At 45.7% G+C, this 23,596-nt stretch overlaps 4 protein-coding genes across 9 annotated transcripts in view; 1 reads left to right on the top strand and 3 right to left on the bottom strand.

The window, feature by feature from the left end:
- Positions 1 to 97: 97 nt before the first annotated feature.
- On the top strand, positions 98 to 2,278 carry LOC120893659 (beta-1,3-glucan-binding protein-like). Its single transcript, XM_040295678.1, has 3 exons — positions 98 to 886; positions 962 to 1,116; positions 1,193 to 2,278. The coding sequence occupies exons 1-3, from the start codon at positions 590 to 592 to the stop codon at positions 1,983 to 1,985; spliced, it is 1,245 nt and encodes a 414-aa protein (XP_040151612.1). The 5' UTR covers positions 98 to 589; the 3' UTR covers positions 1,986 to 2,278.
- LOC120893661 lies at positions 2,032 to 3,452 on the bottom strand. The gene is made up of 4 exons (XM_040295679.1): positions 3,315 to 3,452; positions 3,139 to 3,250; positions 2,808 to 2,867; positions 2,032 to 2,728 (listed from the first exon to the last, which is right to left on the bottom strand). The coding sequence occupies exons 2-4, from the start codon at positions 3,216 to 3,218 to the stop codon at positions 2,059 to 2,061; spliced, it is 810 nt and encodes a 269-aa protein (XP_040151613.1). The 5' UTR covers positions 3,219 to 3,250; positions 3,315 to 3,452; the 3' UTR covers positions 2,032 to 2,058.
- Positions 3,453 to 3,947: 495 nt separating this feature from the next.
- Positions 3,948 to 9,280, bottom strand: LOC120903667 (probable serine/threonine-protein kinase DDB_G0267686; the record flags this gene model as incomplete). Its single annotated transcript, XM_040313232.1, has 1 exon — positions 3,948 to 9,280. A coding segment is annotated over one exon (2,196 nt), but the record flags the coding sequence as incomplete, so codon positions are not given.
- LOC120903634 (protein slit) overlaps positions 9,254 to 23,596 on the bottom strand; it is a 148,185-nt gene continuing 133,842 nt past the window's right edge. Inside the window, exons 3-21 of one of the 6 annotated variants that reach the window (XM_040313180.1) lie at positions 23,143 to 23,214; positions 20,116 to 20,187; positions 18,388 to 18,459; positions 17,496 to 17,639; positions 17,133 to 17,368; positions 14,510 to 14,651; positions 14,280 to 14,423; positions 13,814 to 14,029; positions 13,542 to 13,699; positions 13,285 to 13,438; positions 12,970 to 13,188; positions 12,809 to 12,880; positions 12,338 to 12,706; positions 12,188 to 12,259; positions 11,959 to 12,102; positions 10,341 to 11,859; positions 10,106 to 10,277; positions 9,463 to 9,605; positions 9,254 to 9,370 (exon numbers count right to left, since the gene is read on the bottom strand). In XM_040313180.1, coding sequence (XP_040169114.1) covers positions 9,284 to 9,370; positions 9,463 to 9,605; positions 10,106 to 10,277; positions 10,341 to 11,859; positions 11,959 to 12,102; positions 12,188 to 12,259; positions 12,338 to 12,706; positions 12,809 to 12,880; positions 12,970 to 13,188; positions 13,285 to 13,438; positions 13,542 to 13,699; positions 13,814 to 14,029; positions 14,280 to 14,423; positions 14,510 to 14,651; positions 17,133 to 17,368; positions 17,496 to 17,639; positions 18,388 to 18,459; positions 20,116 to 20,187; positions 23,143 to 23,214 — 4,207 coding nt within the window. In that variant the 3' untranslated portion in view covers positions 9,254 to 9,283. The remainder of the gene's footprint in view (positions 9,371 to 9,462; positions 9,606 to 10,105; positions 10,278 to 10,340; positions 11,860 to 11,958; positions 12,103 to 12,187; positions 12,260 to 12,337; positions 12,707 to 12,808; positions 12,881 to 12,969; positions 13,189 to 13,284; positions 13,439 to 13,541; positions 13,700 to 13,813; positions 14,030 to 14,279; positions 14,424 to 14,509; positions 14,652 to 17,132; positions 17,369 to 17,495; positions 17,640 to 18,387; positions 18,460 to 20,115; positions 20,188 to 23,142; positions 23,215 to 23,596) is intronic. The other 5 variants (XM_040313187.1, XM_040313197.1, XM_040313205.1 and 2 more) reach the window with 5 other exon arrangements.

Below are 23,596 nucleotides of genomic sequence, written 5' to 3'. Positions count from 1 at the left end.
GGTTGCGTGGGAATAATAATAAACGAAACATTATCGCCACACCATCAAAAGATCAATCATAACGCCTTTTGTCAAACTGGCCGGCTGTTGCTCCCGATAGTACGGTGCAGTACCGGTTGATTACGACGCCGTAATCAAATGAGACAGATAATCTTCGCACACACTCTCCCTCCTTCCATTTTGCGATGACTCTAATAGCAAATCGGATTGCAAGCGCAGCAAGCAATCCTGCTGAAAATGCTACCGATCCTACGCCACTCGGTGTCGGAAAATCGGTCTGCCGGTGTGTGTGTCCGCTCAACCCCACGCGTCTCTTTCGTGGTGGTACTGATAAGATAGACTTTATTGAGCAGCGAATGGCTCGTTCAATACACCCCCCAACAATTCACTATCACTCACTATCACCGATAAATGACCGCCGCTATGCTGTGCGAACGGCGTCATCGGCATGCGAGATGCGGGCTAAGGAAACCGGCCTCAGGCGATAGGAGGACGCCCGCACGCGAGGAATATAAAGACGAATCACTTACCGGCGGGTGTTTCCATTCGCGTTTGTTTTGCTGGGTGGGTAAGGTGCTACTGCTACAAGATGAGGTCCTTTTTCGACCGCAGAACGATCCCGCTGCTGGTGATTATTGTGGGACTGTCGGCGGCCCTGATTGCCGTTTGCATCGATGCGTACGCTGGTGACGACGACGAGGTCGAGCGTCCTGCCGTGCCCGATGGTGAGGCACCGCTCGCGTGTGATCGTGCCTCGGTAACGACGGCCAGCGGTACGCTGGTGAAGCGCAGTGCCTTCTGTCCCGGTGATCTTATCTTTGAGGACAATTTCGACCGGCTGGATCTGGAGCGGTGGCAGCACGAGGTTACGCTTGCCGGTGGTGGTGTAAGTACTGTGAATGGTTAAAAGATTGGAAAAAAACGTTACATTAGTGGTGAAATGTTGCTTTTTGTTGAATAGAACTGGGAGTTCCAGTACTACCTGAACAGTCGCCGCAATTCCTTCGTCAAGGATGGCATCTTCTTCATCCGGCCAACACTGCTTGCCGACGAAACGGGAGAAGAGTTCCTTTCGAGTGGCAATCTGAACGTTCACGGTGGCACACCGTACGATTTGTAAGTGCAGAGGGGACACACGGGGACCGCTTTCGTTGCAGCTTAACGCGTCTCTCTTTCCCTATTTTGATTATAGCTGCACGAACCCCTCTAACTATGGCTGCGAGCGCCAGGGCAGTCCAACGAACTACCTCAACCCGATCAAGAGTGCCCGCGTGCGCACGGTGAACTCGTTCAACTTCCGGTACGGCAAGGTGGAAATCCGTGCCAAAATCCCGACCGGTGACTGGCTGTGGCCGGCGCTGTGGCTCATGCCTAAGATTAACCAGTACGGTACCTGGCCCAGCTCGGGTGAGATCGATCTGATGGAAAGCCGCGGCAATCTTGACTACAGCGTGAACGGTAATCAGCTCGGCGTGGAGCACGTCGGCACGACGCTACACTTTGGCCCGCAGTGGGACCTGAACGGGTACGAAATGGCAACGGCGGTGAAGAATTCCCCGAAGGGGCAAGGTTTCAACAAGGGCTTCCATCGCTACCAGCTCGAGTGGACACCCGAGTTCATGCGCTTCTCGGTGGACGATGAGCAGGTGATGCAGGTGGAGGGCAACTTCTGGGAGTTGGGTCGCTTCGACGAGCGTAGACCGGGCGTGCAGAACCCGTGGGTGACGGGCGGTAAGATGGCACCGTTCGATCAGGAGTTCTACATCATCATGAACCTGGCGGTCGGCGGAACGAACGGATTCTTCCCCGATGTGCCGCCGGCAGTGAACGCCAACGGCAACAAGCCGTGGTCGAACAACTCGCCCACCGCACTGCGCGACTTCTGGCTGGGCCGCTCGGACTGGCTGCCCACGTGGAAGCTGCAGGAGAACGACAGTGCTGAAGCTTCGTTCCAGGTGGACTATGTGCGCGTGTGGGCACTGTAGATCGGCGAATCGGATCGGATGTGTACTTCTTAAGGGGGGCAACGGGTAACGGTAGAATGGTAGTTTTTCTATTTTATTTTTTTGATTTCTTCTTCTTTTGTTTCGTCTTCTTGTGCTCGACACGATTGGGGTTGCCCTGCACGCGGTTCACCTTCAGGGGGACGTACGTACTCTTGACCGGTTTGAGCTTTTTCGTGCGCGGCTGAACTGGCTGTTGATATTTGTCGCGAGACACACTCACATCACTCTTCGTATCGGAAAAGGAAATAAAATCTTCCGTGTCCTGAGCAAAACGCTTCACGGCTTGCTTATTCTCAACGGCCGGTCCGTAAACGTAAAACTTTGCCACCTCCTCATCGGTCATAGGCACATTGATGGCGCTTTTCTTCGCCGGCGGTGGTTTATTTTTCTTCCGTCGTATTGTGGAACCATCGGCCTGCTTCTGCGTTATAAAGCCGTTGCGTAGCGACACATCCTTCATCCAGCTTAGCAACGCTTGAACCGCGTCGGATTGTTCGTTTTCTTTGAGCTTCGTTACAGCCAGAAAGGTACTGTTGCGGCCGCAGTCCACCGGGAAGGAAGGCACTGCCAGCACCAGTACGGAAGGGTTACGCTTTCGTGCCATCTGGATGATTAGCTTACCAAATACTTTCGGGTTAAAGGAGTCAAGTATGAAGCAGGCAAGCACTTGCCCACTCTGGAGCAATCGAATGACGCCGTTACATCCGCTGACGATGTGTTTACTACGCGGGGAAAGCAAAAAACGCATATTAGTCAGTTGGTTAATGGATGGCAAAACGTAACGATAAGACGTTTTCGTACCGTTCCACCTCTTGCAGGAATCGTGAGCATCGTTTTACTTCACTCTCCGGTATGCGGGGCCTGTGTGGGGAAGAAAACATACGTAGTACGATGAAAGATAACGCACGCACACGAAAAGCTATCGCCTTTTTCAAATACGAAACCATACAATGGCACATTACATCGTTAATCATTGCGTCACGCTTATATTGTATTGTTCCCAAGCATGCCAATAAGCATTATCAAACCGATAACGATTTGTTTACGATATTCGTATCTGTTGTAATCTTACCCGTACGCATGCGGTACGGCATAGCACATAGGATTGTGGCAGTTGTAATTGCTTACTTACCAATCAATCGTCAAAGGTTGAGCTAAAACATTACGAAGGTTTTTGGATGCCTTTTTCGCCTTTTCCTTGGTTTTGTTCATGGTTGTACACTGGCTGGCGGTGGGAAAGCAACCTGAGAAGGATCCATCACGAAGATGAATAACCCTTATCCTTTAGTGCTAGTATTTTTATCTCACCTGTTATATATGTACTTCGAGCTTATGTGGTGTTGAATATTGATTTAAATTCACATTTTTCGCTGGAGAAACCTTTAATATGTGATCGTTTTGCTAAGAGCCGCTCGATTCGCGAACCACGCGTGAAAATGTATCCACAACAACAACAACATTGCCATTTGTTTACATCCGAAGCTGTCACAGCTGTCAGTGGTGGCATTAATTCGAAAACATGTTCGAAAATTCAAATACAAAAAACACTCGACATACGGTACGAATGAGTTCCGTTGGAAAATTGATACAATCTCGGAAATTGTTTAGTAAAAACACACAACATTCTGGTTTTCAGCATCTTTTGTGCTCTTTTCTCTATCCAGAATACAGGCGAATTCCAAGCGATCACGTTTTTGAACGTTAAATTTAAAAATTAAAAAAGGAACGGCAATTACCACATGACTTGACAAAATTTTCGTTTTCATTTTAGGACAATATTGATAAAAAACTGTACCCATTTGACGAGGGTAATAAAGGTTGCAAAGTTGAATTAACTTGTTATCTTCTTGTCTACTTGAAAGTCTACTATTCGGATGTATCAAAACTCAAAAAAAGAGAAAAAAAAAAACCTAAACCAGACAACAAACCCACTTTGGTTAGTTCTTTTTGTAAAAAGACAATATATTTAGCTGCTATATCTATAATACACAAGTATATACTTTTTTCTGTTGATTTTTTTTAAATTAAAAGTTTACTTACTTCATTATAACTTTGTAACAATGCAGGTTAACATAAATTTTAATTTCGTTTCAATATTTTCCCCTTTGCAAATAAAGCAACACAACTCTCGCACTGAGCGCGTAAAGATTGAAACTTGCAATTTTGTCACTGTACGAGGACCGAATACCGATAGTATAATTGGTACGAAATGATACGAAAAAACATACGCGAAAACATAAACACATTGTGGCTTTTTTAGTATAAGTATAGAAAGATAAAAACAATAATATAATGCTTACATACTGAAGGTTTAAATCATCACACATATTACAGCTATTTTGCGGTTTTGTTTGTTTGTTTGTTTGTTTGCAAAGTGAGGAAATGATAAATGCATAGCGAAATTGGACAATAAAAGCACGAAACGACCGATATTATAATACCGATGGACACTAGCGAGAAAAAGGTGGAAAGAGAGAGTGGATACACATGGTGAGTACAACAGGATAGATAGAGATTATACACGTTGAAACGTTGACAATAATAGAAATAAAAATGGCCTGGATTGGCACTACAGTGCTCCTGCTGGTTGAAGATTTGAAAGCATCAGCCAGTTCTTATGTTGTACTTCAAAGAAGGTTGAGCTTTTTTATAACTGAATCTAAATACCTTGACATGAGTTGTTGAGGAAACAAAGCGCTTTGATAGTGCATAGTGTCGGTGATAGTAAAAAATGAGAATACTAATAAGAGGAAACTCGTTGAAAAAAAGGACATCTACAAACAAAAGGGGCACACTACAAATGGGAAAGAAATGGAGACCATATAATTGATCAATTAATAAATAATGTTCTGCTAAAAATAAAAATCTCCATCAACAGATAAGTAATGCTTTAGCTACAAATCTGCTTACACATTTGCTTCGTTACACTGTGTTTGGTTATTCGAGGGTTGCATCAATCCTTTAAATGATTTTTCGTTTTACAAAAGAGCAGAGCAAAACGTATCGCGCATCGCTTAACTTCTGTTGTTTGCACATGTTTTTTTGTTGCTGCTGTTTTTTTGGTGTACACATACACATACACACGTTTAGCCTGTTGTTTGCGTTTGTTTGTTGTTCTATTCTAGTTTAGAGTGAAATATTGGCCGGTCCTGGTTGAGTTTGTTAGAAAAAATGTTAGCTTACTTTCGTTATCAGATAATGTTTCAGCAGCAGATTGCATTCTTAAATTCTTTTGCCGAGTTGCATTCTTTTCTTTTCTTTTTTCAATTGTCTCTACCATGTTTTCATACCCTTAATTCGTGCTGTCCGCAAGTTATTCTGCCAAACGGATTTGTCCAGTAGGATTTGTTATGTTTCATTTTGTTTTTCGTTTTGTTTTTTTTTCATACTAAAAAGGCATTTTCAACTTCGCTTCTTCGTCTCTTCACCTTCCAACATTCTTCGTTCCATTATGCTTATTGGTAGCTGTTGCGATAGCCGTTAGTTGAGAGTTTTGTGATTTTGAAATCATCATTCCGCAGTTTCCACACAGTCACACAGACACACTGTTTCCTATAATTAAACTTATACACTTTAACAATGCACTCGACAATGCATCCGGCCCCAAGTGCATTAGCCGAAGTGTTTGAATGATTTCACAAGCAAAACGTGGCTTACCACGCTTGTACTGCCTCTTGGTTTGGATTGCAATTCTTTTGCCATGCTGTTTAAACGCGTCTCTTCTCTTCCTTTCCCTTTGCAAACGATTCACGTGTTTTCGATACTTTTTTTTAGCGTAGAGGAAAATCGTTTTCTTTTACCATTGGTCGTATTATTTATTTTTGAAAATGTTTTTGTTTTTTAATTGCGCGACTACCCATTTTTGTTTGTTTGTTTGTTTCATTTCCTTTCGTTTTTTACGCTTTTCTTGGTTCGTTTTTGTTTTAGTTTCCTTCTTTACGAACCCTTTTACATGTTTGCGGGAAGGAGAGAAGATGCTAGATTGCATTGTATTTTTCTTAACTAGTCAGCCTAGTGATCTAAACGATCAGAATGAATGAATGTGTAATGTTAGCTTTGCACTGTGTTGCATTGATTGATGTGTGTGTCTGCGTGTGTGTGTTTAACCTTTCTTTTTACAATGGCCATCCGTTCGATTGCTCCTTTCATTAAAGGCCTTAAACTCGATTTGCATTTTCACGATAGGATACAGAGTTTGAACAGATTCGCTACCAACGACACTCTTCAATACAAAAATGCATACTATACTCTAGGCTCACAAAACATATGTTACAGTTTATATATGGCGTCGCTTTACACTGGCTGCTGCGGGCGTAGAAAGAAAACCACAGAAGAGAGAGAGAAGGGCCCCTGTCCCCGCGAATATCATCATCCTTTCAGTTCGTCGTTTGTTCTCGATCTAGCATTAACACCGAAACACGTACATGAGACATCATTGACGGCGAAGACGACACATACAGGTGGTTAATTCTGTTGGTTACTAGTTTTGCTGAGAACGGCACTACGGCTCAGGACATACGCCGTTACGGACAGACCATTTAGCAGTAAGGACAAAAGGGTTCAGACACAGGGACAGTTTGCTTTCAGTTTCACATTCAAAGACACACTGAAGGATACTCTTACATTCTCTCTCTCTCTACATGGGATTATACTCACGCGTCCACAGCGTGAGTCACTGTGTCGCGTCGCTGCTAACAGTAGTTTCAAATCCTAAGCTCGTAGTAGTTCGTAGGAAACTATGTTGAATGGCGTTCTTAGAAACGATCTTTCCAATCAGAGAAACATAGATATGGGTTGGTGTGTGTTTGCAAGCATAATATTGTAAAAAAAACCAGATGAACCCGAGACCGATGTGCAGTCCCAGGAACTCAACTATCAGAAATCGTCTATCGTTAAATACGCCATTACTAACAACGCCTTAGCGAGCGGCAAAACGGCAGTTGAGCGTGGTATTCGATCGATCAGAAACGGAGCCAGAGCTACACCGGTTATCGTTGCACCAGCTTCCGATACAGCCGGTAGTAGTAGTTCTGATAGTTCTGATGCTCCAACGGCACCGATCGAATACCGCACAAATCCTACCAGTACAGCACCCGGATGTGATCGACGACGCGCGACTTGAAGTACGTGCCGACGATGCCGAAGAAGGTCGCCAGCACGGCGCAGGCCACGAGCGCCTGCATCGCACAGTGGACCGCCGGCTGGCCCGGTGCCACGTTGTACTGATGCCGGTGGCGCCGGTGCAGATCGCCATGGTGCGGCCGGATGTACTTCTCGTCGATCTCGTGCTCGAACGCGGGTATGATCGCCAGGTTGATCACCTCCGGCAGCGAGTTGTCGTCCCCGTCACCGATGAACGTGTCCTCCTCGCTTTCCTCCTTGATGATGCGCGGTGGCAGGGCGGGTGTCGTACGCCGGTTGATGTAGAACCGCGATCGGCTGAACCCGTTCACGCTGTACCCGGCGCGCCGGTGCTGATCGTCATCGGTCGATGGTCGACCGTGGTGCTGGTGGTCCGAGTGGATGGCCGAAGTTCCGTTCGTCAGGCCCTGCTGCAGGTTGTGCAGCAGCGAGGACAGCAGATTGTTGTTGTTGCCGATGCGCATCTTGTTCGTGGATGTTTCGCTATTTGGTATTTTGATCGTGTTCGTTTCCATGTACTGGTTCTTGCGAATGCCCAGCACCTCCGAGAGCGGGCGATTGATGAGCAGCGAGTTTTCCTGCCGCTCGTACGGTTGGTACGCACTGGGTGTGGTCGGCATCAGCGTACCTTCCATCCTGCCGGCTGGGACGTGATGGGGGCCGACGGTTGAGGAGATGCCGGCCGAAGCGACGTGGTGTACGTTGCCCGCACTCTTGCGGGGCATTGGCGTAGTAGTGGTGACCCAGGGGTACGCGGCTGCCGTCGGTGCCGGATCGAAGCGACTCGCCCCACCGCTGGCCGCACTGTTTTCCCGCGAGTCATCGCCCGTTTCCGGTGGATGCGAATCGACGATCACATTGTTGACGTTTCTATTAAAACTATCATAACTATTACCGTAATTATTATGACTATTATAAATATTATTATTGGTAATATTTTTAATACTGCTGTTAGTGTTGCTTGGGATGCCCGCCCCGCTAGCGGGCGAGCTGATGCCGGCCGCTGGCGCCGCCGCCCCGCCGTTACTATTGTTATTATTATTATTGTCGATCAACTGTAGTATGTCCTTGGCCGTGATCGGCTCGTACTTGTTCCGGAACGTGTCCCCGTTGTCGGACGCTCCCCGGTACAGCAACGCGACCTTACCGTCGGCCGTGATGACCGGCGTGATCTTGTTTTGTCGCTGCTCGCCAGTCGCCCCGCTCGGCCCCGCACCAGCACTGCCGCCCTCGGACGCCCCCTTCCTGGATGCGTCGTCCTCGGTTGCCTTCGGCTCCACCTTGTACACGATACCCACCTTCCCGTTGGGCGTGGAGATGATTTTGATGGAATCATTCTTGCGCAGCTTCCGGCTGCTGCTGATACCGGACAGTGTGTCCGCATCGTCGCCATCGGTAAAGTCGTCAAACTTCGACTTGAACCGATGGGGTGCCGATTTGCTCTTGATGTTACTCAGATAGTCCTGCATCACACTGTCGGTACCTCCGCTCGGCGTGGACCCATCGGGAGCACCAGCGGCGAGCGGCTGTTTCGCCTGTTTTCTCCGCTGCTGCTCATCCTCATCATCTTCGGCACTGTAGTCGTCGTAGTAGTCGTCATCGTCATCATCGACGAATCCGGCCTTCCGACGGCTTTCCTCCAACCGCTGCTTATGCCGACGTATGACCTCCTCCAGGTCGTAGTCTTCGTCGTCGAACAGATCGTCCTCCTCGGTGGCCTCCTCGAGCTCATCCTCACTGAACAGAGGCTTCTCCTTCAGCTCCTCCAGCTGGTGCATAACGCGATGGAAGTCGTCGCCGCCCGCTGTGCCGGCAGCGGCGGCGGAACCACCCGCCAGTGTTTCGGCCGCGCGTGGCTCGACCGGCACCACGGCCAGTGGTGCCGCGGCCGGTGCATCGTTCTGCATCATTTCGTCGTCGTCGTAGTCGACCTCAAAGTTTATCCACTTATCGCTAGAGCTGCTATGTGTAGTAGTATTTAAATTAGCTTCACTTAAACTAGATACATGTAATCCTAGGTTGCCATTCGATTGGCCGCTGTGGTGCCTAATGCCACTGTCGGGTGATGTTGCTACATGCTGCACAGATATTATTGATGGTATTGGTGGTGGTTCATGGGTAGTCGCGTCTTGCAGTCAGTAGCATTTCTTCGTACAGTGGCACTTTCGCACAATATCCAGCTGCTTCACGTATTTGGTGTTGTTGCTGCACACCATGCGTACCTGTGGGGAAGGGGAGAATGTGCAAACGGTCAGTAGGGTGGCAAATTGTTTTCTCAAAACCTTCCCCATTGGGGAAACAATGTCACGCTTACCTTTCTTCGGCGTACGACTTTGGCAGCGCAGCATTGATTGCCGCAACCTCCAACGCACTTGGCGTACTTGAGCGGCTGCCGCGAACGGCAATCGTTTTCTGTGTAGTACTCTCGCACCTGCTCCTTGCGGCAAGTGGAGGCTGCTGTTGAGGTATGACAGATTAAATAGACATTTAAATAAATTTCATAGTTGAAAGTGTTTGTAAGCGAAGCTAAAACTACATGCATGCTTTTTTATTGAAAACCTACTCTTCCGTTGAATCGGAATTTTGAATCATGTTCAAACTAATTTGTGTGAATTCTGTTGTCTCTCATGCATTTCTTGTTGCACAAAATCAAAGTTTTCATACAAAACCAAATTTGTTTACAGCGAAAGCCAATGTAATTAAAGCAGAAAATATTGAAATAAAGTTTGTTTTCTGGTTAACGATTAGTTTTGCACGAATATTAGCAAGTGTATGGCGTTTGCAAGTTGAGCGCGGCAGCAACAATATTGCAGAAACGAAACGAATTTGGCATGGCTTTCAAGAAGCGAAAAAGACGGAACAAAATTAGTGTTTAATCCAATTAGTTAGCAGACGAATATGTGTGTGTGTGTGTAAGGCAAAATGGATTGATATCAAAAAAAGTGTTTGCTATATACCGGAAGAGGAAGTTTTGAACGGGTCCTCGTCGATCACTAGCGATACCGATCCCTCACCTTGGTCGCAGTATTTGCCCTTGGTGCCCTTCTTACACTTGCACGTGTAGCCACCCTTACCGTTGGGCACACACTTTCCGCCCCGTTTGCATTGATGATTTTCGCAAGGATTCACCTGGAATGGATTGATGCATTAGCTAGACGAACGATTCGCTGTGTGCGTGTCTCCGCAGCATACCTCCTTTAGGATGACTGGCGTTTCCTGCATAAACTCGTCGTCCATTTCGCCCTCGCTGTCCGGTTCGAGCAGCGCACAGCCCGGCGTTATCTTCTGCTGCCGGGCGGCATTGAGAAAATCAACCTGCTTGTGGTTGATCCACACTTCCTTCATGCAGCCCTTGAAGCTGGTCAGGTTGCGGAGGTGCCACTGTTTGTACGCTTGCTGGCCTGGCTCCGCCGGCAACCCTCCGAGGTACATCGGGCTCGACAGCTTCAGGTAGTCCTTCGAGCCTTCGTTGATGATGGAGCGAGCCAGGCCGCGGTCCACTCGCAGGGTAAAGTTTTTCTTGATCGCCAGCAGCTCCACCAGATGGTACTTGCCGTCGGCCACCATTTCGAAGCTGTACATCGTCGACACGGGATCGTTCCCGACGTCGTAGCTCACCCGGATCCGGCCGTTAAACAGCTCCACCGCCAGATGCTCGTTGTGCCCGTCGTACATCAGCACACCATTCTGCTGCGTGCTGCTAAACACGATCGTCACGTTCGCTTCCGGCTTGGTGCGCAGCGGTTCCAGCTCGACGAACGAGTTGTTATGCAGGAACGTGAGGCTGGTCAGATACTCGCAGCGCTTGCCGGAATAGCCCGGGGCACACTTGCAGATGTAGTCCGCGCTCGATGGGTTGGGCTGGAAGCACACGCCAAACTTGCACTCGTGCTGCTGGCAGGGCGACGTCTGCGGATACATCATCGCCACCATGGGGGCGCCCTCGCAGAACTTGCCCGTAAACTCGTGCGGACACTTGCACGTGTAGTCGTTAATGCCGTCCACGCATGTGCCACCGTTCTGGCACATGTGATTGACACAGTCGTCAATGTTGTCGGTACAGTTGAGCCCCCGGTAGCCGGGCAGACAGTCGCAGCTGTAGTGCGTCGTGTGGTCGACACACTTTGCCCCGTTCTGGCACGGATTGAAGTCCTTGCCGCAGAACTCAATCTTGCTCTCGCAGTACTCGCCGGTGAAGCTGGCCGCACAGGAGCAGCTGTACGAGTTCACCCCGTCCACGCAGGTACCATTGTTCTGGCACTTGTGCCCCACGCAGTCGTCTATGTTGACCTCGCACCGCGAACCGGTGTACCCCTGCAGGCAATGGCAGCTGAAGCGTCCTTCCTCCAGCACCGTGCAGGTACCGTTGTTGCGGCACGGATTGCCATAGCACGCGTCAATCATAAACTCGCAGTGCGTCCCGTGGTAGCCGGGCTTGCACTTGCACTCGTACTGCCGCTCCGGCAGCGCACTGCACGTCGCCTCGTTCTTGCACGGGAACGTGTAGCAAGCGTCGCACTTGGACAGTATTTCGTTGCTTACCTTGCCGGAGCAAACGAACTGGGTGGCCGGTGTCGATAGGATGAGCTTATCCTTCATCGGTTCCGGCTCGGCACAGCGCGCAATGCCCGGCTCCACGTAGTCCCGCTTAACCCACTCGGACAGCCAGCGAAGGGAGCAGTCACAGTAGAGCGGATTGCTGCCAAGGGCACTGTGTTTGTGTGTTTGTGTGGGGAGGAAAGTAAACGTAAAGGGATATGATTATCAATTTGCCCGCCGGGCGTCCCGACATTCGGTACCGAATACATACATGTGCGTAATTGATTGCAAATCATTGAAGGTACCCTCCGGAATCATCGAAATTTTGTTCCCATGCAGCGAAAGCACTTTCAGGTTGGTCAGCCCGGCAAGAGCGTACTTCTGAACGCACTGCAGATTGTTGTAGCTTATGATGCTGAAAAACCGACGCAAAATTGAATTGGAATTGTGCTGAATAAACGAGTGACTGAACGTTTAAGGTAGATTGTAGCTAAACTTACAGCGTGGAGAGTTTGCTTAGATTTGCAAAGGTGTGGTTGGACAGTATTCCGATCTGGTTGTTGCTCAAATCCCTGTGGGGGAAAATGGTAAAAGATTGCACATTAACACTCGCTTGTTCTTTTCAACATCGTTGCAGTTGCGTATCTTACAATCTGGTAAGTGCTTTCAGGTGGCTGATGCGATTGGAATGTATCATCGAGATTTCGTTCGACTCGAGGTACAGCTCCGTCGTTTCCGCCGGGATGGATTTGGGGATTTCCTTTAGCTTGTTGCGGGAGCAACGCACCACCGTGCCGGTGCAGGTGCAGGACGGCGGGCAGTAACCCTCGCCGAGACAGCCCTGATCCATGTCGGAGGTGCACTTAAAGTCAAAGTGTGGCAAATCCTTGATCGGCACGTCGCGCACCTTCGACGGGGAAGTGCAACGGGCCGGCGGCCCATTCAGCTGCTTCTTGCGAAGCCAGTCCGAGAACCAGGCAAGATGGCAGTTGCACCGGAACGGATTCGAGGCCAGATTTCTGGGAAGGAACGAAGAAACATGTTTAAAAAAAACCCGTACCACCGGAGCAATGTGCTTGGCTCGTGTAATCCTTCGAGTGCAGATTACCGAAGGCACTTACAGCTGTGTCAGAGACGTCAGGTAGTCAAACGAACCGGGCATAACGCAGGTAATGATGTTATCGTAAAGTGATCTATGGAAGAAAAAAAAACACACAGATAAGAAAACGCATGTCAGCAAGCGATTTCGACCATTTTTCAACGGAAAAATGCTTTCCCTTACAGTGTCTTGAGCTGATGAAGCCCCAGGAACATCTTGTTGTGCACTTCGGCGATTTTGTTTTCACTCAAAAACAGCTCCTGTATCCGGGTGGCACCCTCGAACGCGTTCGGTTCGATGCCGGATATCTGATTTCGGCGCAAATCCAGCTTTGCCAGATTTGGCAGCCGACCGAACAGTCCATCCGACTTGATGCGATTAAGCTCGTTATCGTTGAGCAGGCTGGTGAGGAAATGTTGAGAAGATAGGTTAGTGAAAATCTCCATCTTCGGCGAAACATCATCCCAACAAGTATGCCGAACAGGAACAGCCACTTACAGTTCCGTGGTGTAGAGCGGAATGTCACGCGGGATTTCTTTCAACCCTCGCCCGGAACAGTCAACCGTCGTCCGATCGCAATGACAGGCGGCCGGGCACTCCTGGTCCATGCGGCATTCGCCCGAGTACTTGATCTTGCTGTAATCATCCGTGCCTGGGTGTGTGAAAACAGCGAAGTAAAAAAAAGAAAGGCGTTATAAACCTCTTTTGAAGAGCGAGGATTAGCGGCGTGCGGAATCAGCACCGCAAAAGCTTACATTTAAACTTTTCATCCTTCAAAGCTTCAATCCGGCGGCGCTGCATACGCTTCGGTGCGTCGCACTTGGCACCGCTGGTTTCGATCGGATTCTGGTGCAGATAATCGCCCAGCCAGCGAAGATTGCAATCACAAATGAAGGGATTGCGTGCCAAATGTCTGCAAGAAAGAACCGACAAAAAGCCGCAGGTCAGGATGAACACGTTTTGGTGACGCACGGATCGCAGAGGACCACGGGTGTACCGCCCGTTCGCACCGAATGGCGATACTTACAGCGTTTGGATGCTTCGCAGAGAGTCGAACGTTCCGTTGGCCAGCGACTGGATGTTGTTATCGTACAGTGACAAAAGGCTGAGATTATGCAGATCCTTGAAAGCGTCTCTTCGCACGCAACTGATTTCGTTCGCGTTCAGCAGTAGCAGCTGGAGTGAGGTTAATCCTTTGAAAACGCTCGCCGGTAAATCCTTAATTTTATTACCATAAAGAACGCTGCAAACGGTCACCAATGCATGCAAAAGAAGACGTTAGTCTGGGGGTGAGCGAATGAGCTAGAGATAGTGTTCGGAGCGGTTGATTCCACGGCTGAGAGCTTTTTATAGACATAGTAAAGAGGATGGGAGCGGCAACTCTGTTTACTTATGATAAGAATTTAACGTCCTACTCGTGTAGCTGAGATTTTTGGGGTTGTGCTCTCGGAAGTGGGACACCGTTTCCGGATTCCGCGTCTTCGCATACTTACAGCGACGTTAAGGACTTCAGCCCGCTGAAGGCATCGTAGGCGACTCGCGAAATATTGTTATTTGACAAGTCTATCCGCTTAAGGCGCCGGTGGTTAGCGAACGCTTTCGGTGGAATTTCGGTGATGTAGTTCTGCTCGAGCCGGCTGTAAAAATATTTAGATTACATATTATAATGCCCAAAGCGTCCCAGGAGATGGCGACAGTAACATAAAAAAAGGAAAACACTTACAGCTCAGTTGTGTCCTCCGGTAGCGTGGACGGTACGGTGGTAAGACTTTTCTCCCGACAGTCGACAATTCCGTCGGCACAGCGGCACGGATGGGGACAGAGGCTTCGACCGCCACACTCCATCGGTGCGTTCTCGGTGAGGCCTGCGTATTGATAAATAATAAACAGCGTTAGCGCTAAAATTTGGCTGCTTGGGCGTGATTTGATTTAATTTTGCGTAATGGATTAACTTTTAAAGCTCTCACTCTGATTTAATAACATTTTAAAGTGCGCTGTTTGTTCCACCTCATGAAGTTTGAGGTTTGTTGCAATTAAACCTCGATTTAAACACGATGTGGTTCATTGTAGCAGTTCATGAAAGTATTCTAATGTTAACAGCGCAACATATTGCTGATGTTGTTGTAATTGAGCTCCTTTTAATTGTAAATTGTGCAAAATTTCCATAAATAAACACTTATACACCAACGTTTATGTTTAATTTCATTCAACACGATGTAATAGCTTTTTTACACTCGCCTAGACGTTAGTATTGGCTCACTAGAACGTGAATACGTGTTTTGCAGTGTGAAGTAAGCAATTGCGTAAAAAGGATAATAATGACCAATTATGTCCCCGTCGCCATGTGGTGGTAATCGAGTTTTATGGAGTGATATGTGACTATTAGCAAACCTCTAATGCTTTCTCAACGAGTATCTACTTCGTATCGAATTAGGTCGTGCATTATTTTAATAGTACTGAGAGTTGAAAAAAAGGACACACAATAATGCACGAGTTGTAATCGATTGCCTCGCGTCTAGACACGTCGGCAGACTGCGTCGGAAAAGTTCGATTTGGGCCGGTTCAGTTGGACGATTATTTTTCTACTAATTTGATTTCATTGATCCAAAGGCGTGAATGTGTGTGTGTGAGCGTGGGCCAATTCTAGCCCATGACGTGCTTTTCATCTCTGTAACACTGCACTGGCGTGGAGTGTGAAAATCGCAAACCAAAACCCCCCAAACGAGAATGCGTTATCCGTTGCCCTTTCCAGAGCAGAGCACACACACACGGAGGTGGCATAAATTAACATTTACATATTCATGAGTGTCACGTACGGAGGAAGTGTTTGGTAGCTGTGCAAAATGGGTCCGCGAAAGTGTGAACGCAGTGTGGTCCTCGAGCTATGTTGTTGCGTTCTATGCAGGCAGTGATGTTGTGCCCAGTGTCCAGATTGCTTCTAGTTTTCGCGGTCCTTACCCACCGATCCAAACCATTTGGGCTGTGTGATGATGTGGATGGCAGGTACAGGTGATGAGTATGAGGTTTATGAGTTTATTCCCCCACAGTAAGAGGAATTACACGCGGAAAAGCCGCGGTCGTAGCGCAGGTGCAACGTTTAATAGACCCATTTGCAGTAAAATTTGCCTTTCCTGAATCACTCAATCGTGCGGCACACGTATAGCGTTGAGTGGTGGTTCAACCAAATCCTCAATTTGACCTGCTTTTGAATGCGTACCATTTCAAATGATGCGTCCACAAAAGCTGATAGCTCTCGTGGTTGAACCGTGGTGGATTTGATTGGTTTAAATCTACAGCAGGACTTTTATTTCCATTTTGTATTGTTTCCATCATCTGAAAGCTGACGTTTTTATCCAGCACGTGGTACAGAGCAGAGATTATTTTTGAATGCAATTTGCATCAGTGAGTGTGTGTGTGGAAAAAGTGAGGAAAAAAACATTTCCCACCATGATGTCGTTGTTGGCAACTTCATTAGAATGCTGGGGAAAATAAATTAGTGTCGTATCACGTTTGATATGGTTTCGCCAAGCCAAGTGTCGGACGACGTGTTTGAACGTAAAAGCTCGTTGCAGTGTGGTTCCGTAATAATAATAATGAACACGAAGAAAACGCAACGCAATTTGCGTGTGCTGCATAATAAAAAATGTAATTATTCGTTGGAAGCTTTAATACAGACGTGAGTTAATTTTCAGAGGCTTGGAGGACGTTTTGCATTTTATGAATAAGCTATGGAACGTGTCGTATGACGATATTGTGAAAAATAAAACGAAAGTAGTATAAAATTATTCTAAATCTTATGTTGAAACTGTGATTCATATTCGTTGTTTTTTGTCATAAACGCCTCAAAGTAAACAAAGTCCTTGCGATTAATTATATTACAGAAGAATTGTGGACCACTATGTCACCACTCTCCAATTACGGTCGACCAATCGGACGACAAATTAGTTTGAGGTTGATTGGATGAACATAATTGGAGCAATGTAGTGTTCCAGGGGACATAGTAGTTACTGTACTGTCATCGTTGGGTGCCAATGCTTCTAGCTGTTGTGTCGAAGGCCGCTCCCAAACAATGTCCCAGCCTGGATGAACCTCACTATAGGGAACATCCGAGACAAGCCCTACTTTGTACCGTACTGACGAAGGGGAAAAAACCAAACACATTGCGTGTTTTCCATGTTGAAGTATACACTAGACAGCCATATAAGTCCATCCCATGGTGCACCCACGGCTCAGAACAAACAACAATTATGTGGCACTCCAGTCTGAACTGAATTCCAGCGTCGCCTGCGTCGTTCAACACACCTGGATTAGGACTGACCGTTCGCGTTGGCCGTCCGCACACTTACCGGAACATTTGAAGTCCTGCTCGTGCAGATCCGCCACATTCTGGCCCTTGAGCTGACCGGGCGAATGGCACCGAGTGTACGGTGCCAGACGTGATGCATTCTTCAGATACCGTGCCAACCAGGAAAGATGACAATCGCACGCAAACGGGTTCTCCGAAAGGCGCAGCGCTCGCAGGCGTGGCATTCCGGCAAACATGTCGCGCGGAAGCGTGGTGATGTTATTATTATTTAAGGTCCTGCAGGCCCGCAATGAAATGAAATGGAAACGAAAGGTAAAAGAAAAGAAACGCCGCATTGGTGTTGTTGTGCTCGGAAGTAATTTCATTTGAACAGCCACTGGTGAACTGCTGGCTATGTACTTACAGTATCTCCAGCTCTGTTAGTCCTTTCACGGCACCTTCATCCAGGCAGGTGATTTGGTTGTTGTCCAGCTGAAGACTGCGCAGCGCCGGTGCTCCCTTGAACGCACGTTTCGGTACGGCAGTGAGTGCATTGTGTGATAGATCCCTGTAAATGCGAATGTTTGAGTCAAGTCTTGATTTAGTGGCTGTTATCATTCAGCTACTGTAGCGTAATCGTAAGTGAGTTACGAGCTGAATTTGAGAGACACTAAATGCTATTCTAGGCTTTATATATTTTGGATGCATGTGTTGTGTTTTGTTCCGATTGAATGTTACTGTTCGCATCATATAGAACGGCAAAACGACACATTGAGCAACATCAATCATGCTATCAATCGTCGATTAGATCCATTAACAAATTAGAAAAGATATCTCAAAAGTGTGCAAACGTAAGAACAATGTTAACAAATGACAATTATCAATAAAAAAGTCATCGTTTTTGGTGTCGTTAATCATGCAAACTTAAACCTCTGAGACTGTTCAACATAGAGTGGGAGCCAAATATGCAAAATAAAAAATGCTTCAAAAACATAAAAGCCAAAAACTAATTTGTATTGCATGCATACGAAAGACTGAAAAGCGTTTGTCCATTAACAAAGTATAAAAAACACTAAAATCAAATTAATTGGTCAAAAAACAAAACAACAAAAAGAAAGCCAAATCTTGTTGCTAATTAGAATCGATCTGCTTTGAAAATGTCTAAGCAGCTTTCGGTCTAATGACTTTGACTCGCTCAACAAAAGGAAACAAATGACTATACATTTGCTAAACAGATAAACACAAAACACACAAACAAGAAAGGAAAACAAAAACATACATCGAACGGAAATAAATCACTACAAACTACTACTTACAATCGTAATAAATTAGCGGCACTGGATAAAAAATTATCTGGTATAGATTTTAAGCGATTGCTATTAAGTCGCCTGAAAAAAGGAATGAAACGGAACATAAAATCATAATAATTATAAGAGTGATGAAAATAAGACGAAAGTAAGCAAATCTCGTGACAAGAAGGACGAAAGAGAAACGATTGAAACAAGCGAGTGAGCGTAGCCTGTGTAGTGATGGTCGTTAAACCAGTCGCTGTGTCGTCGAAACTTAATTAAAGATATGTCACAGTAAATAGAGTCCACCCACTGTTGATTATTACTGACGCCAGTTCCCTGTCCCATACCCTTTTCGGGCGTCAGCTTGCCCTCGCCGGAAGCAAAGTGATGTAGGGGAATATGAATTTGGTTTGCTAAGCGATATTGATATTTCCTTCGGAACGCAAGGAAGGCGTGATCAATTACGTCAAGATGATCGTAAGATGAACGATAAAAACGAGGTTTCAGATAATTAACGGAAATCGATTTCCAATCGCATTGGGGCAAGCGATTGTGAGTTTCATTTCTATCTTTTTTCTTTTGATTTTCTTTTAATTAATGTGTGTGGTCAACAAGAGAGTCGTGGGTTGTTGTCAGGTGACCATTAGAGACGAGTCAAAATATTTACTACAATCATAGGTCGTCTATATCATATGCATTGTAATAAAAAGATAATCGTAATAATGTATTGTAAAATTGATTACTCTTCTTTTGATTTCGTTATTCTATTTTTAAACTTAGTATATTTTTAATAGGAAATTTTCATTCCTGTATTGTTTTTGAAATTAATTCGATTCTTTCTAAAAATTGTGTTGTAGGTTGTGAAGTGTGAGGTATACTATCTTAATTAATTTGTATTTTGTAGAAATATCATGGCACAAACACAACCAATTATCGTCATTGCTTATCAAATGTCATAAATTTTAAGCTCCAATGATACCTGTCTCATGAATCGATTATCTACGTTTCGGATTCATCGATAAAGGCCATCACAACAACAATAGGAACCACACTCTATCGAATAAAAATATTGCAAATTGGCCGTTACCACGCGGGGTGGATCTAATAATTCAAGTTATTTTATTATGCCCGTGGCACCTTTCGACGTAAAATAGTTGTAAATAAAGCCTACCCAACAACAGCAAAGTGTGCATAAATTAATACTAAACGGTCTGCAACTCTGGTGTTCAGATCAAACCAGACAAGAGTAAAAACTCACAAAAAATACAACGAATTGATGGTGTTGCAGCTGAGTGTAATATTGGAATAGGAAGAAACCATGTGTTTCTAATTGGAGACAACGTTGCAGCCGCAAGCAAACAACACTATGTGATATGTAGCAATCGAATAACAGCCTCTGTCAAAATATTTCCACTGACACTGGGTAGAATTTGCACAAAACCACCGAATTGTGAAAACCTACGCATAAAGTTGACTGATTGACTGCGACAGGTAATATTCAACACGGCGGACAGGTGATTTGACAGGTCTTGTGTTGGTTAATATGAATCGAATCCGTCGGTTGGTATTTGGAGTGTCGGTAGAGCAAAAAGCTGTGGCGGTGCCTGCCAGGCCGGATTTAGCGACTGATGGCCAGATGGTTGGTTTGTATAGGTGCAAGTAGGGTTGTATTAGAGAAAGAATGCGGGCGATCGAAGAGAGGACGGGTTGGAATAGATAACAAGGCTAGGTAGAAATAAAATCATAACTTACAATCTCTCCAGCGAGATCAGATCGTGCAAGGCATCTTTCTCGATGGTGTAGATATGGTTGTCTGTCAGTTGCCTGTAAATTTATAACACATTGAATTAAAGATTTGACGCAAAATAAAATACATTTCGTTAAATCACGTGGTTGCTGAGATTATATTGCAAATGTTTAATGAATATTGATTAATGCTACTGTCATCTGTAAAATGGTAAAATTCTTCTTTCCGGAAGGCAAATGAAGTTGTTTGAACGTAAGCGACAGCCGCCTCGCAGACCGAGTGAGTTATTGCACGCGGGAAACTTAAAAGAATCCGCTTACTTATAAATATTAATTTGATTATAGCATTAGCATATGTTTTTGGTGACTGGTGGATGTGTGATTGAAAACAAAGTTTTGTAAGAGAATTCATGCGGCCGGTCTGGTGGTACAGTCGTCAACTCGTACGACGTAACAACATGCCCGTCATGGGTTCAAGTCCCGAATAGACCGTGCCCCTATACGTAGGTCTGACTATCTTGCTAGGGTAACAATAAGTCACTGAAAGCCAAGCTCATTTCACTAAGTGGGTACAGGCAGGCCTTGACCAACAGCGGTTGTTGTGCCAAAGAAGAAGAGAATTCATGTAGACCTCTGGAAGTTGTTATAATTCTCTATGTGAATACTGTAGCTTGCTCTTAGCATGCCCTCAATTAATGGATTTTGTACATAAATTAATATTGCTTTTCAATTAATTCGATCAGAGTTGTCATAATTGCAATTTCAACACCATACGAAATCATTTCAAACCCTTAATTAAAACTCGATCAGGATGCAGAAATGTTGGTTTATTTAACAGCAAAGAAACCCCTTTGTCGTACAGTGTAAAAAACGGAATGGCGAAAGTGACGACTAATTAAAAACGTCATTCGGTTCCAAAATTACCTCCATAACCACCGTCGTACGGCTTCATGGAAGCACTTGGTAGCGATATTGTATTTGAATTATAAATTAATTGAAATCGAATCCATTCCTTGCCAGCCTTGCAATAAGTATGGCGCGACGATTGAACGTGTGATACGAACGTCACCGGAAACGAGTTATCTTTTAAGCGACCGTGTCAATTTGAATACCATTTCTTCTTATTTGCCTTATTTTGTGTCAGCGTGAAAGGTAGCATACCACCATTTCCGGTGACTAAATAACAACTTCGCCATCGATGTAACTCTACACCTAACTAATGGGTTGAGGTCGGACGGTCATAAAATTATTCCAAATTCGGTAAAATAAAAGAAGCACGTTTCCTTTCCGATAACTCCATGCAGCGTCACGTGCTATCCCATCTGGTGTCCAGTTTTGTGTGTTACCGGGGTGTTTTGGGGTGGATTAATATTTCATCATTTACTCCATGAAAGGTAAAGATGATCCGAGGACAATTCCAAAACGGGTAAAAATACGTTTTCGGTACGTCCTAAGTCCAAGGAGAGGTATTTTTGGTGATCAGAGTAATTACTTAAAACTTATGAGCCTCACAGTGGGAGGCAGATCCGAGTGAGAGAGATCTATTTCATCTGCTCATTGTGTCCATTTGGAAGGCAATGAAGCACCAGGGCGATGAGAAACAAACTTATGTAAATTAATGAACAGCTAACACAATGCCCAACCGATCAAATTCCCTATGCCCAGTGAAAGTGGGACAGTTGTTTCAACGTTGAAGTGATTTGGCCGATGTCCAACTGGTTCTCTCTTGGGGTAAAACACCTCGACATGCCCGCTGTGCAATGGACCAGTAAAATACATCACCACCATCGACGCAGATTAAATCGATGAAAGTTAGGGCGAATGATTGGGAATCGATTAAAATGATAAATAAATGGGCAACGGATGGATGATGGGGAAAGGCGCAGAAATGACTCGAATCCGTAAATCTTTGTCCTCTCGAGGGTTGCACATTTGAATAATGAGTTGGTGTTGCCGATGGGTCGAAGCTTCGATGAACTGCATGTGTGTGGAGCTCAAGAGAGTAAATCATTCGAACCTTTGGGGCTGCGTCTGGTGAAAAAATACATTTTTATGGCGACACTAAACAGTGTCACTTCGGCACGTCTGGACCGCAGAGTCATTTGCGTTTTTATGGATTCATCCGTCGCCAGAGCGCCATGTTGTGGTGCATGGTGTCTATTGATTAGCAAACGCCGCTAATGATCTCAACACTATCGCTGCGATCGGGATGAATGCATATTTCATTCCCGGATGTATTGGAAGCTCTCACAAAACGATTTTGATGATATTTTGATGGTAATTTCGTAGTTACATCATTATACTGTTTTGTAGTTAAAGTCACAAGACAACTAGCCCAATATGCTGCCGATTTTAACACTGTTCATTCCTCAACACTACAAGTAAATGTTGGTACAGGAGGAAATCTCGAACCAATATGGGTGGCAACATTCCGTCGGGCAAGTTTAACTACACACTGGGTAACTTCATTTCCGTCCCGCTTCCAGCGGATGCCTATCGTTGATCGTAAACGTCAGACAGCTTCAGGGCTGGGGTAATTTTGGAAAGCACTTCGCGTAACACTATTAAAACCATCCGACTAGCGGAAGTTGCAACCGAAGCGGTGAAGACCATTCTATCGGTGGTTTTCACTTGTCGCTGTGCATGTTCACGGTTGTGGTGTAATTAGTTTAAAAAGAGTCGTTCTCTCGCCATTCCCATACGACGTCCGGAGTTCGGGTCAATAAGGCGGTCTTCGTGAAGAGCGACACTCAAGGGGGGAAACGATGCGTACCGGGGCCGTGTTGCTGTGATAGTTCGCACAGTTTTATGGAGGGGAATTTCGGATTTTATTTAATTACTGCGAGACGTTCCACTGTGCGCTGAAGGAAGCTGGCAACCAACGACCTCGTTGTTTTATCGTTTCTGCATCTTGGACGACAACTTTTTACTTCGATGACTGTGTTAATAGTGTGCTAGGAAGTGAATTCAATTGTAAGACTAGCCTAAAATGGGGGAGACGCAAGGGCAAAGACATAGCAAAACTTTACTTACAGTATTCGCAGCTTCGCCAATCCTTGGAAGTCCGACTCGTAGATGACACTGATGTTATTGCCCTGCAGATCACTAAAAGAGAAAGAGTGAGGGAGAACGATTGAAGTCAATTGATTGTGTAGAATGGCAATCGGAAATGGTTATGCTTTGATCTATTGACGATAGGAAGGTATGATGATGATTTAATTAGCAGAAATAACTTAATAATAATATTATCAGTGATAATTATCCTCAAAATAATGGTCCATTTTAAACTTAGCCTTCTTATACATAGACATAAGATATAAGCTTGGTTCTCAAAGCAATAGCCAATTCACAACCTTAAATAACCTACAAATACTACAATGCTACAAGTTTGCAAGCATCCACTGATGTTGGAGCTTGACTGCTGATGAAGGTGTCCAAAGATAGGATATTCACAACTCTTTGTCATCAATCGCCCTGCGAAAGCAGC

Source organism: Anopheles arabiensis, chromosome 2, assembly GCF_016920715.1.
Source record: "Anopheles arabiensis isolate DONGOLA chromosome 2, AaraD3, whole genome shotgun sequence".
Taxonomy (NCBI): Eukaryota; Metazoa; Arthropoda; class Insecta; order Diptera; family Culicidae; genus Anopheles; species Anopheles arabiensis.
Note: the sequence above shows the minus strand (reverse complement) of the source record. Positions and strands in the feature narration are given on the sequence as shown.

What these genes read in the sequence shown, in the direction of transcription:
- LOC120893659 (XM_040295678.1), top strand. Translation starts at nt 590, where the DNA reads ATGAGGTCCTTTTTCGACCGCAGAACGATCCCGCTGCTGGTGATTATT. An exon ending in TTACGCTTGCCGGTGGTGGT is followed by an intron (nt 887 to 961) that starts GTAAGTACTGTG and finishes TTTGTTGAATAG; the next exon opens with AACTGGGAGTTCCAGTACTA. An exon ending in GGTGGCACACCGTACGATTT is followed by an intron (nt 1,117 to 1,192) that starts GTAAGTGCAGAG and finishes TTTTGATTATAG; the next exon opens with CTGCACGAACCCCTCTAACT.
- LOC120893661 (XM_040295679.1), bottom strand. Translation starts at nt 3,218, where the DNA reads ATGAACAAAACCAAGGAAAAGGCGAAAAAGGCATCCAAAAACCTTCGT. An exon ending in CAACCTTTGACGATTGATTG is followed by an intron (nt 2,868 to 3,138) that starts GTAAGTAAGCAA and finishes TTCCCCACACAG; the next exon opens with GCCCCGCATACCGGAGAGTG. An exon ending in TTCCTGCAAGAGGTGGAACG is followed by an intron (nt 2,729 to 2,807) that starts GTACGAAAACGT and finishes TTCCCCGCGTAG; the next exon opens with TAAACACATCGTCAGCGGAT.